This window comes from Eurosta solidaginis, chromosome 5 (genome assembly GCF_040869045.1).
Source record: "Eurosta solidaginis isolate ZX-2024a chromosome 5, ASM4086904v1, whole genome shotgun sequence".
NCBI lineage: Eukaryota > Metazoa > Arthropoda > Insecta > Diptera > Tephritidae > Eurosta > Eurosta solidaginis.
The window spans coordinates 248,910,350-248,922,755 of NC_090323.1; the positions used below are offsets into that span (position 1 = coordinate 248,910,350).

At 40.6% G+C, this 12,406-nt stretch overlaps 1 protein-coding gene across 3 annotated transcripts in view; it reads left to right on the forward strand.

Moving 5' to 3' along the window:
* ago (archipelago) overlaps positions 1-12,406 on the forward strand; it is an 87,639-nt gene that overhangs the window by 59,230 nt on the left and 16,003 nt on the right. For all 3 annotated transcript variants that reach the window (XM_067789573.1, XM_067789574.1, XM_067789572.1), the window contains 4 exons: positions 413-594; positions 664-889; positions 976-1,186; positions 8,545-8,716. In XM_067789573.1, coding sequence (XP_067645674.1) covers positions 413-594; positions 664-889; positions 976-1,186; positions 8,545-8,716 — 791 coding nt within the window. The remainder of the gene's footprint in view (positions 1-412; positions 595-663; positions 890-975; positions 1,187-8,544; positions 8,717-12,406) is intronic.

The window sequence follows — 12,406 nt, forward strand, 5'->3', positions numbered from 1 at the left end:
CATATTCAATAATGCAAAATCGTCTTTATTAGACTACTTTGAAAGTACTTCACAACTAATTGCGTGTTTAAATAAACTGCTTACTGACTACTCAGCTTGTACTGCTTTTATACTCTTTGTTGCTTCATTTTCTTATTTCTACTAAGGTCTAGTAATTTCGTGAACTTCAGCCATCTACGTACATGTATATTTGTAGTTTAAAGTCTCTCGTATAGCCATATGTGTGTGTATATGTGAATACTACTTCGGCTGATGATTACATCTATGTGTGAGTTATCTCTTCGTTGCCTTGTATGTATTTGGTAAATGATGATTAATGTGTTTATGTAGCTTGCTTTAATGTTTTTGTTGTTGTGCATCTATTTAGTGATGTGAAGATTCGCCACATTAATATATACCATTTTAAATTTAGTGTCTTCGTACGCTTGTTGGCCACACTGGTGGTGTTTGGTCCTCACAAATGTCAGGTAATATTATAATCTCAGGTAGTACTGATCGTACGTTAAAAGTATGGGACATGGATACTGGACAATGTTTACATACATTGTTGGGGCATACCTCCACCGTACGTTGCATGCATTTGCATGGCAATAAGTAAGTTTTCAATATATGAAAGTCCAATAAATTTCCATTATTTATAATATTTTCACGCAATCTTTATAGAGTCGTTAGCGGATCACGTGATGCCACATTGCGAGTATGGGATATCGAGCAAGGTTCATGTTTGCATGTTTTAGTTGGCCATTTGGCAGCCGTGCGTTGTGTGCAATATGATGGAAAATTAATTGTATCGGGCGCTTATGATTATATGGTAAAGATTTGGCATCCAGAGCGTCAGGAATGTTTGCATACTCTGTCTGGACATACAAATCGTGTTTATTCCCTACAAGTAAGTTTAGAATTGATCTTGTTATTACTTATTAAATAAGTGCACACGAAGTAACAACTCTCGCTTGTCCTCTTTTCTTCATGTAGTTTGATGGTACACATGTGGTGTCTGGATCGCTAGATACGTCAATACGTGTATGGGACGTTGAGACTGGTAATTGCAAGCATACACTTATGGGACATCAAAGTTTAACTTCTGGTATGGAGTTGCGTCAAAATATTTTAGTTTCCGGCAATGCTGATTCAACAGTAAAAGTATGGGATATTACATCAGGACAATGTTTGCAAACTTTATCAGGTAAGTGTGTGCAATTTAATTAAACTAAAAAGTGAAATATTATTAAAATGAAAGAAAGAAGTTTCGCTGACGTATAGCGAACAAAAGTAATTGTCTTCATTAAAGAAATGCCTTCCTTTTTATACAAAATTATCTATTTTACACATACGTAATTACTCTAATACTAATACACTAAAGGTATCTACATTCCTAACGTATACATTCTGTGTCAGCATATTAGTTTGTCCTAATTTTAGATATTTGTCATTGTATAAATATTTTGGCAGGCACATTGACAAACTGTTATTGACGTTCGGTCACGCTATTAACAAATTGGTCAATGCGCCAGTTAAATGTAACCGGATATGGGTCTTGCTGTCGGCATTTGTATGTGATGTTGAACTCCCGTTGTGTTGGGGTTAATATAATTTATATAGGTCGATATTGTAATATGAATGCAATATGATGTGTGTGTTCTGCATAAAAAATGCATTGGCATAGAAGAGCATAATGGTACAAACGCATTGGCATAGGAGGGCATAATGCATAATGCTACAGTATATTATATTTACCATGGCAGCCGGTTCTATGTACCGGAGCAACTGGTAATTTTTTTAACCTTGGCGCTGAGGAAATAAACTACCTAATGAATGATTTCACCATGTTGTTGCAGTCCTTTATCATTCCCCAACAATGGATAATGGCAAGGTTAATTCCACTACTAAAGCTAACAAAGGCGAGCCATTTCGACCGATATCACTCCTTTCGCCAGTAGCAAAGGCATTGGAAACCGTTCTGCTCTCTGATTTCACGATGAATTTTTGCGTAGTCCCCCATAAACATGACTTCCGAAAATTTCATAGCTACCACCGCGCTAAACCCCATAAACACTCAGATAAATTACGAACTGAAGCAGGCAGACAAAACCCCATCACAGGACGGTGCTCATGGCACTCGACCTGTCAAAAGCTTTTGACACAGTCAATCACGGCACGCTATTCCAGGACATAGAAGGGTCACACCATCCACATTGTCTAAAAATATGAACCGCCAAACGAAATCTAAAGCCTAGCGAGAATTCAACAGTGGGTACCACAGGTGATGTCCTATCTCCGCTTCTGTTCAATTTCTACATATCAAAACTCCCTTCCCCACCAGAAGATGTTACAATCATTTCCTATGCCGACGACTGCACGATTATGGCAACGGGACCTGGCCCTTCAATAGATGAATTAGTTTCTAAATTAAACAGTTTTCTCCCCGGCCTTTCTAGTTTCTTAACCTCGCGCAACCTGGTATTATCACTGACAAAATCTACGGCCACTCTGTTTCCGACGTGGAAGGAACATATGACGCAAATATTGGACGTTCACGTCCCGACTGACAGTCACCCGCAGATCTTAAGGGTATCGTTCGGTAATACTGTCAAGGCGCATGTCACCGAAATTGTATCTTAAAAAAATAGCCTCTACAAAATCCTCAAGTCGCTTGCCGGCAGCACCTTGGGAAAAGACCCCCAGCGGGTTAATGATTGGAATATACCCTCGGTAGGTATGCCTGCCGTAAGAGGCGACAAAAACACCGGATTCAAGGGGTTTGTGTATCGCAGCCCTTTCAGGTTGCCAGCTCAAAACATACCTTCTCCAAACCCAATTGTCAACCTCATCTATCCGTGGCGAATCCTGTTTCATTAACAGCGGGATGGCCTGGAAGGTCGCATGTGGTCATAGCGAATCGTTCCCGAGATGGTCGGGCTTGGTACCGGAACGTACCGGACCTGCATCCGGCAAAGGACCACAAACTCGATAACACTCCCCAAGGCCTTCGGGGAGTGTTCTTATCGCTACAACAACAACAACCTGGGGAAAAGATAAATAAACGTTGGTAACCACGTACAAAGCAATTGCCCGGTCGCTCATGTGCTGCGCATCATCAGACCAGACATACTGGTAAAGGCTGCAGGACTTTCAAAATGCTGCAATCAGAACTGCCACGGGATGTCTACTTATGACCCCTGAACACCACCTACATAATGAGGCCAAAGAATTGAACATTAAAGAGCACAGCGAAATGATAGGCAGTTTTTGCTAAACTGTCACAAACCAAGACACCCTAGCAATCAACTGCTTGATCTAACGCCGCCTGCACTGGAGTTATGGGAACATCTATACAAGCACTATGATGAGATCCGGCACCTGCCAACACGGCCGTTTGATCCATACAAGCATAAGGAGGCCTTAGGCAAAATCCACACACTACCAAGGAAGACACGAGTCACCCTGACCCAACTTCGCTCTGGATACTGGAACAGGTTAAACTTTTACTTGTCCAGAATCAACCCCAACATACTGTAACGAAGCTTTTTTCCTGCCCCGGTGCTTCTTCAATAAGTGCTTGGGGTATACTCGCCGTGTCCAAGGTTCACTTACAATAAATTTGCAATTCGGGACACCTTGCAAATCGTTTTCATATAAAATTCACTTTATTTCTTTAACTCTATATATTTTATAACTATAATAAAAATAATGTAATAAAAGAAAGATGTATTTGTATTCTTCACTTCGCTTTGTGCTTGGTCTATGGTTAGTGGTGGGCTAACGGTCCTCGTGTCCCGTTAGGATCGTCCCGTTAGGACGCCTTGCTGGTCGTTGCCTGGGTGTGTGTAAATGTATTTCTGTGGCGCCCTGCGTCGGCGTGTCTCTCGTACGGCTAGCGACTGCGCTGTCTCTGCTGCGGCTTATGTCGGCGCGCCTGCGTGCGTGTGTGTAACTCTAGTATGGTTGACGTCGAGTATTTGCGTAACTCTGCTGCGGTCGACGTAGTATGCCTGCGTAGCGCTGTTGCGGCCAGCGTCGTAGGTTAGCGTGACTCTGCTGTGGCCCACGTGTTATGTTTGCGTGGTGCCGTGGCAGCCAGCGTAGTGTGTTGTTGCGGCCAGCGTCGTATGTTAGCGTAGTGCGGTTGCGTAGCGCTGTTGCGGCCAGCGTCGTAGGTTATCGTGACTCTGCTGTGGCCAACGTAGTATGTTTGCGTCGCGCTGTTGTGGCCAGCGTCGTATGTTAGCGTAGTGCGGTTGCGTAGCGCTGTTGCGGCCAGCGTCGTAGGTTATCGTGACCCTGCTGTGGCCAACGTAGTACGTTTGCGTAGTGCTGTTGCGGCCAGCGTAGTGTGTTTACGTAGCGCTGTTGTGGCCCGCGTCGTATGTTGGCGTAGTGCTGGGGCCAACTTAGTGTGTTCGCTATTGCGGCCAGCGTCGTCGCAGGCGGGCGGACGTCGCCTGTTCGCGTTACTGCGGTAAGGCCGTTGCTTACGAAGTCTCAAGCGGTGTTTGATGGTATAACCGACACATTCACCACTTGAGGCCACGACTCACTCCTATGAAACGACCTCTCCTGGTGGTATAACCGACACATTCGAGGGACGCTCCACTGGTAGCTCCGGTCACGACCACAGCTCCGTCCTAACTTACTGCTATACTGCTGTGTCGCTCCTTTTATAGCTGTTGTGTTTGGTGTTGCTAGCTCAAATGGTTGCGTTGCCATGGTTACCGTGTTGCTATTAAATGTTGCGAACGCTCGTTGTGTTGCTGAGACTTGTTAGTTTGTTGTGTTGTGATTGCTAGTCGTGTTGCTGAGACTTGTTGGTTTGTCGTGTTGCTAGGGCCTTTTTTGACTGGATGTTGTGTTAAAGCTGTGTTGAATATGTTGTGGGGTCGTTTTGTCTGGGCCAAATTAATGGTGTTTTATTTGGTCCGCACAATACGTTATGTATATATGTCCTGCTTGGAACTGTTCCCACATGACACCAACCATCTTTTCAAATGTAATGTGGAACTTACGCCTATAACACCAATCTCCCTATGGTCCGCCTTGTTGAAACTGCCTCTTTGGTTGGAATCCCGTTAGAGGACTTTGATGACAATTTGTTAGTCCTCGCGTCCATTAAATGGGGGCGAAGCACTGTTAACACAACAACAACAACACCAAGGCATATTTTTATTATACTGAACTGAGTGTATTGTAAATGGAGACTCTTCCTTGGTCCGTACGTACTTAATAGGAACCCTGTTCACCATCACCAATCAGGAAGATCTTTCGTGGAGTTTGATATGATTTTGATATGGAACATTGAAAAGGTGCACAGGACTCACGCATAAAAATGGTCGACAGAGCTATTAAAATCTTTGTTGTCGAACGTGGGGCGCTGTAAGCAACCAGAAATCATCACAACACCATGGCTTCGGGCGAATTGCGCTGAAGAGGGAGAGTAGCCTCCACCTTATAGAACAGACCTTACGTTTATCCTCACTTCTCTTTAATCCCGTCCCGGTTAATCCCATCTCTTTGCCCCTGACATTTATTTCAAAATTTAACATAAGGTCGGTAGTGATGAACTTATTGTGGAAGACGTTTTTAAATACTCGACTGAGTACATGGTTTTTTTTCAAGGGTACAATAATAAATAAGAAAACAAGAGAAAGTACCTTTGAAATGGAAAGCCATAACTGTGGTTTCGATTATGATAGTAAAAAAGGTCGCGCATGCAGAAGAGCTTAAATATATTAACACTTGCAAAATTACGAACTCGCTTGGTATCAAAACTTGTCCCGTTGTTGTTGTAGCAATGAAACTTGTTCCATCATTCTTTTTTATTTATTTATTTCATTCAGTCTAAAAAGTACAGGCTTTTTTACATACTAGTTAAAAATGGAAAAGAGTTCAAGCTTAAACTTATATAAGCTATTATTAGAATTAAGAACACTGCTATATCGATTTTCTAGATGTTTAGTCTTGGATATAGGCTCATTCATAGCGTAGTTCGTTCTATGAGTTACTTCGATAAATAGGCTATTATTCCGTAGATAACGCGGAGGAACATACGGAATGAATAAGTTGGATACGTCGGAACAGCTATTGTTAGAGTTTATAACATTATAGACAAACGTGAGTGAGAAACAGGTTCTTCTGTCACACAAAGCATGAAGACCGAGCAATTTCACCTCAGCGGGTTAGGGGATCAGAATATACCCGCGGTAGGTATGCCTGTCGTAAGAGGTGACTAAAATACCAGATTCAAGGGGCTGTGTAGCGCAACCTTTCAGGTTGCCAGCGCAATATATAGCTTCTCCAAACCCAATTGTCAACCTCACCTATCCGCGGCGAATCCTGTTTCACTAACAGACGAGGCTCTGGCGACCCCAAGCTCCTCATGGAACTTGTGGGTAGGGAGGGAGGGAATGGCCTGAAGGTTTAACGTGGCCACATAAATCGTTCCCGAGATGGTCGGGCTAGCACCTTAATGGTGCTATGGTACCGGAGCGTACCGGCTTTGTATCCGGCAAAGGACCATCACATCGATAACACTCCCCAAAGCCTTCGGGGAGCAACCTTATCGCTACAACAACAACAACAACCGAGCAATTTCCGCCTGCTAGTGTACGATGGGAGACCATCGGGCCAATGAAGCAAACGCAATGGAATTTTTGTAAAAATTTGTTGAACTCTCTCAATTTTGTGCGAGTTAGCTTCATGAAATGGGTTCCATATTATTGAGCAGTATTCCAGACGACTTCTTACCAATGAGGTATAAAGCGCCTTCAACGCCATAGGGTCCTTAAAATCTTTTGTGCTACGTGTAATAAATCCAACCATCGCAAAAGACTTCGAGACAATGAAATCAATGTGACTTGAAAAAGAAAGTTTAGGGTCAAAAATCACACCCAGATCTTTGATCTCATGAGAGCGATTCAGAGGTCTGTCATTTAGTTTATAGTTAAAATATGTTGCGGTTGTCTTTTTAGAATATGAAATAACATAACATTTGTTTGTGTTTAGGAGCAAGTTATTGTTTGAGCACCATTCGGCAAAAGAATTGAGATCGGATTGTAAGTTTTAGTGGTCAGAAGTATCACGGACTCTTAGAAAAAGCTTGACATCGTTTGCAAACATTAGAGTTTTAGCGAACTTGAATTGCTGAGGCAGATCATTGATAAAAATTAGGAATAGTAAAGGACCGCAATGGGTACCCTGAGGGATTCCTGACCAGGCGTTGATAAGCAAGGATGACCTATCGGCTCCAATTGACACATATAGCATCCTGTTTTCCAAAAAACGTGAGAAGAATTTCAACAGGTTACCATTGATTCCGTACATCGCCAGCTTGCGTAGCAGTATAGAATGATCGACCTTGTCAAACGCTTTGGAGAAGTCCGTATAAATAAAATCAAGTTGCTCTTTGCTCTCAAAAGCACCGACAATTTGATTGGTGACATATATCATTGCGGCTACCAGATTTATTTACGGGATTTATGGAGCATAATTTCCATGAGTCTAAAAAACTTCCATTGCTCAGGCATTCTCGAAAGAGAAGCGCCAGAGGCTCTGCAATGGTGTTCGAACATATTTTAAATAATAACGGAGAAAATCCCTCAATATCTGATTTTGTGCTACTTGGCAGCTTAGAGATCGACAGAAGAACATCATCTGCAGTAATATCAAAAGAAGAAATTTGAGATTGGTATCCAGAGTGAAATACCGAAATTGGTGAAGAGGTAATCTTTGAATATACCTTCTGGAATAATTTGGCAAACAAGGTACACGTCTCTTGCATATTGCTGGAGACTTCGTCATCATACTCCTTTGTCATGGGAAAACCATTAGTCTGTCTATTGGAATTTATAACCGACCAAAAACTAGACGGATTTGTTTTCAATTTCGATTCAAGTTTAATCATATACTGCTTGAATAAAGACTTATTTAGACGATCAAATAATTGCCTTTTAAGTGCAATGTAATTAAGTCGATAAGTTTCATTAGAGCTATTTCTATATCTTTTGTAGGCTTTATTTTTCCTATTTTTAATATTATTAAGTTTCGCATTATACCAGGGTGGTCTCTTACTAGAACTATTATGTTTTAAAGGTACGAAACTCGAAATGGCTGATATAAGTATTTCCTTAAAAATTCCGTAAGAAAACTGTGGTTCATTGGAGGAGTTCAAGAAAGCCCAATCAGTGGCTAAGAAAAACTAATTTATAGCCACACGGTCGACCTTAAAATAGTTATACTCCAACGTAGATTTAGCCTGTTTTTTTTTTTCAAAATTATAAAACGAAATTTATAGTAAGGCACTGTGGTGTAAGCTATTATCCAAAATTGGAAATAGATATTCTCCACATGATATTTTTAGGTCTGCAGATCCAAATATTAGACCAAGAAATTTGCCATTCCTATTAGGATTAGTATTATATTGTTTTAGCCCATGTGGGAACAAGGTGCTTACAACTAGCACATCGATATGGGTTAATTGGAAGTAAGCATACCAAACATAATTATTCAAAGTATAACTTTAATTTTGTTTTATTTTTCTACTTAATATAGGTCCAAATAAACATCAATCCGCGGTAACGTGCTTGCAATTCAATTCGCGATTTGTTGTAACGAGTTCAGATGATGGTACCGTTAAATTGTGGGATGTAAAAACTGGTGAATTCATACGAAATTTGGTTGCATTGGATTCTGGCGGCTCCGGTGGTGTTGTTTGGCGTATAAGGTAAGTACTAAAGAAAAAAGGTCGCTGATTAAAAAAGCGGCTTAAGCGTTTTCAAGTGGAATAAAACAATCAAATAATCTTGCCGGTAAATGTCTACGATGGTACTAACAAACTCACAGATATAAATACAGAACCAGCAAGGGCAATTAAAAATTATTAGGTACTGTGGGTTAAGTGCAATCAAAATGTAGTAGACAATTAATTAAATGCATGAATAACCGCTGAAGAAGACTTGAAAGTACCAAAACGCTTAGGTGAGAAGAGTTAATTTAACTTTGCGTTCACATTACTCGGCCGTAAGTTAGAAAAAAGTTAGCTTAGATGACCAAACAAATAAGTTACACGTTTTTATACTTTATCGTCTCCTGAACATAATCGTTTTTGTCTTGATTCTTGCCAACAAAAAATACCATAAAAAACCTCACAGCTGCCAAAAAAAAAAATACAACTTCAATATAGAAACCCATTCAAAAAAAGATGAACTTCATATCAAAACCTATAAAAAAGGCACATTTTGAACCCAACCCCCTCAGATTTTGATGAAATTTTGCATACAGGTACACTTTACCTATACAAACACAACCTCATTTTTAGAAATTACATTTTTGAAAAATTGTGGGCGTGGCAAGGTGTCAAAGTTGAAAATGAGTGAAAAATTACGGTAATAGGTACTTTTGAGCTGTGATAACTACGGAACGGCTCAACCGATTTCAAAGATCTTGATACCATTGGAAAGGTATTCGAATCGACTCTCGAAAATATACACTGTAAAAAAATTTTATTACACTGAAAAATTTTTTGTTTCAATAATACAATTTTAAACTTTGAAAAAAATTCTAAGGCCAAGTGTTTTAAAAGAAAATATATTTTTATTAGAAAGGTCTATTTAATATATATTTCGATAGCCGATTAGAATACCTTTCCAATGGTACCAAGATCTTGGAAATCGGTTGAGCCATTCCGTAGTTATCACAGCTCAAAAGTACCTATTACCGTCATTTTTCACAACTTTGACACCTTGCCACGCCCACAATTTTTCAAAAATGTAATTTCTAAAAATGAGGTTGTGTTTGTATAGGTAAAGTGTACCTGTATGCAAAATTGCATCAAAAATAAAAAAATAATATTTGTATGTTTACAATTACCAACTTGCTTGAATTCACAACTCATGTCTCAAATGAGTTTCGAGAATACAAGCACACGGACGTTGTATACACAGATTTTAGTAAAGCGTTTGACAATGTATGTCACTCGTAACGCAATGGATATCGTCTTATCTTTTTGATAGAACTCAAAGAGTGATCTTTAAAAATGTTTTGCCCGATGCCATTGATGTAACTTCTGGAGTTCCTCAGCGCAGTCATCTTGGCCCAATTCTGTTCTTGCTGTTTATAAACGATATTTCTACAACAATAAAATTTTGATGTACGCTGATGATGTAAAATTTTTTTTATCCTATGCGTCAAGCGAAGAAAGGTCTCTTTTACAATCAGATCTGGACACATTTCTCAATTGGTGCACCCTCAACTATGTGCCACTTAATATTAATAAATGCAAATTTATGTGATTTTCTCGTAGATTACTTCAGCCAGCTTCCTACACTCTTAACAATTATAATCTTGAACAGGTATACAATTTTTTAGACCTTTTTTTTTAATTTTATTGGACGTTGGGGTAGCGCACTACCCTCAAGTTGCCCAATGAAACCAGGCTAATCCTGTTCATGTGTCCACACCCCGTGGAACTGCCGTTAGGCATAACGTCACGGGGGGGTGGGGGGGGGGGGGGGGGGGGGGGGGGGGGGGAAAGGCGATTTAGCCGCTACTACTTCGTATGCGCATTCCTCTGCGCTCCCTTTCAGCATGCATCAGTTTCGTCATAACTATAAAGGCCATCTTGCCCAAAGCAGTCCAACAATCTATTTGTCCGCACATTCGTGGAACTAAATTCCTAATGGAAGGCTACTCTCCAAAAACTCTGTGTACAGTGAGTCTTTCGCCGTAAAAAACGAGGGCAGTGAAACATTACATGTTCTGCGCTTTCCAATTCGGAGGGACAGTGTGGACAGAAAAGATCCTCCTCTATCCCTCGCTTATGTAGATATTCCTTGAACCCGCCGTGCCCGTTCAATATCTTTGTAAGGTGGTAATTTAGTTCGCCGTGTTTTCGCTCGTACCATTCCGCTATATTCCGAATTAGCCTGAAGGTCCAGCGCCCTTTTCTCGATTCTTCCCTCCGTTCTTGCTACCTAACTATTGTTCGTGACCTTAGCATCTTCAGATGGTCGGCTGATTGCAATGCCATACAGATCGGCCATTTCATCTAAGAGTAGATCTACAAGGATTTTCCTGGATAAAACATGGATCGCGTCGTCGAACACCGTCCGATAAGCACATGCTATTCGTATAGCAGTAATGCGGTAGGCTGCTAGTATATCTTTTTTGGAGGACCTTTTTGGATCCGTGCGATACTGGTGCTGCATATAATATTATAGAGCTGGTTACGCTGGATAATAGCTGACAGGTAGCTTCGCCTGGGCCGCCGATATTGGGCATTATTCGCGTTAGGGCTCCACTAACTCTAGAAACTTCAAAATCATATTCTAGGGATCAAAATAAGAAACTTTGCCGAAGGAACCATACCTCTAAAACGAATTCTGATGCCCCCCCCCCACCCCCCCCCCCCCCCCTTTGGGCCGAACTTTGGGTAGGGGCAATTTCAATTCTACCTACTGTGTCTTGTGGTGGCTTAAAAAACAACACAAGCAATTTTACGATCTGCAATTGTGTTGATACCTTCATTTTTAAAACGGTTGAATAAAAAACCCACACAACTATGTTTACGACATGCAAATGCATCACAGTGATTTTCACAGAGCAATCAGCGATTTTCAAATCGACCCGCCCTAATGCACAGTCAACTTAACTTCAACCTTCATATTACTGCAGCTGTTAATAAGGCAAGAGGTGTTTTGGCATTTGCAAAGCGATGGTCTAAAGAATTTAGCGGCCCGTACGTTACAAAACTCTTTTTACAACATTTGTCAGGCCGATATTAGAATATGGTGCAATAATTTGGAACGCGAGTTACCAGATTCATATTGATCGGCTAGAATCAGCCCAAAAACAATTCTTACTTTTCTCCTTAAGAGATTTTCATTGGGATTCTACGTATAATCTGCCACCTTTACCAATCGCTTGAAACTTATTAATCTTCCCACTCTCGCTAGTCGTAGGGAAATGCTTGGAATGGCACTTATGATGAAATTACTAAATGGTTCGGTCTCTAGCTCATTTCTGTTGAGCGAAGTACACTTTAAATGTCCCTTCCCGGCCTTCAAGACATTTTAAATCTCTCTACCTAAAACATTGTTTTATGCAGTTTTAGTATATTTTTATACTCAGCTGGGCAGAGCTCACAGAGTATGTATATTAATTTTGTTCGCATAACTGTAATCCGTAACGGCATAAACTAATCGAGATAGACATAGACTTCTATAAATAAAAACGATCTGGGCGAAAAAATAATTTCATTTAGCCGTGTCCGTCCGTCCGTCTGTCCGTTAACACGATAACTTGAGTAAATTTTGAGGTATCTTGATGAAATTTGGTGTATAGGTTACTGGGTAGTCATACCAGATCGCTGTTTAAAATAAATGAAATCGGACTATAACCACGCTCACTTTTTCGA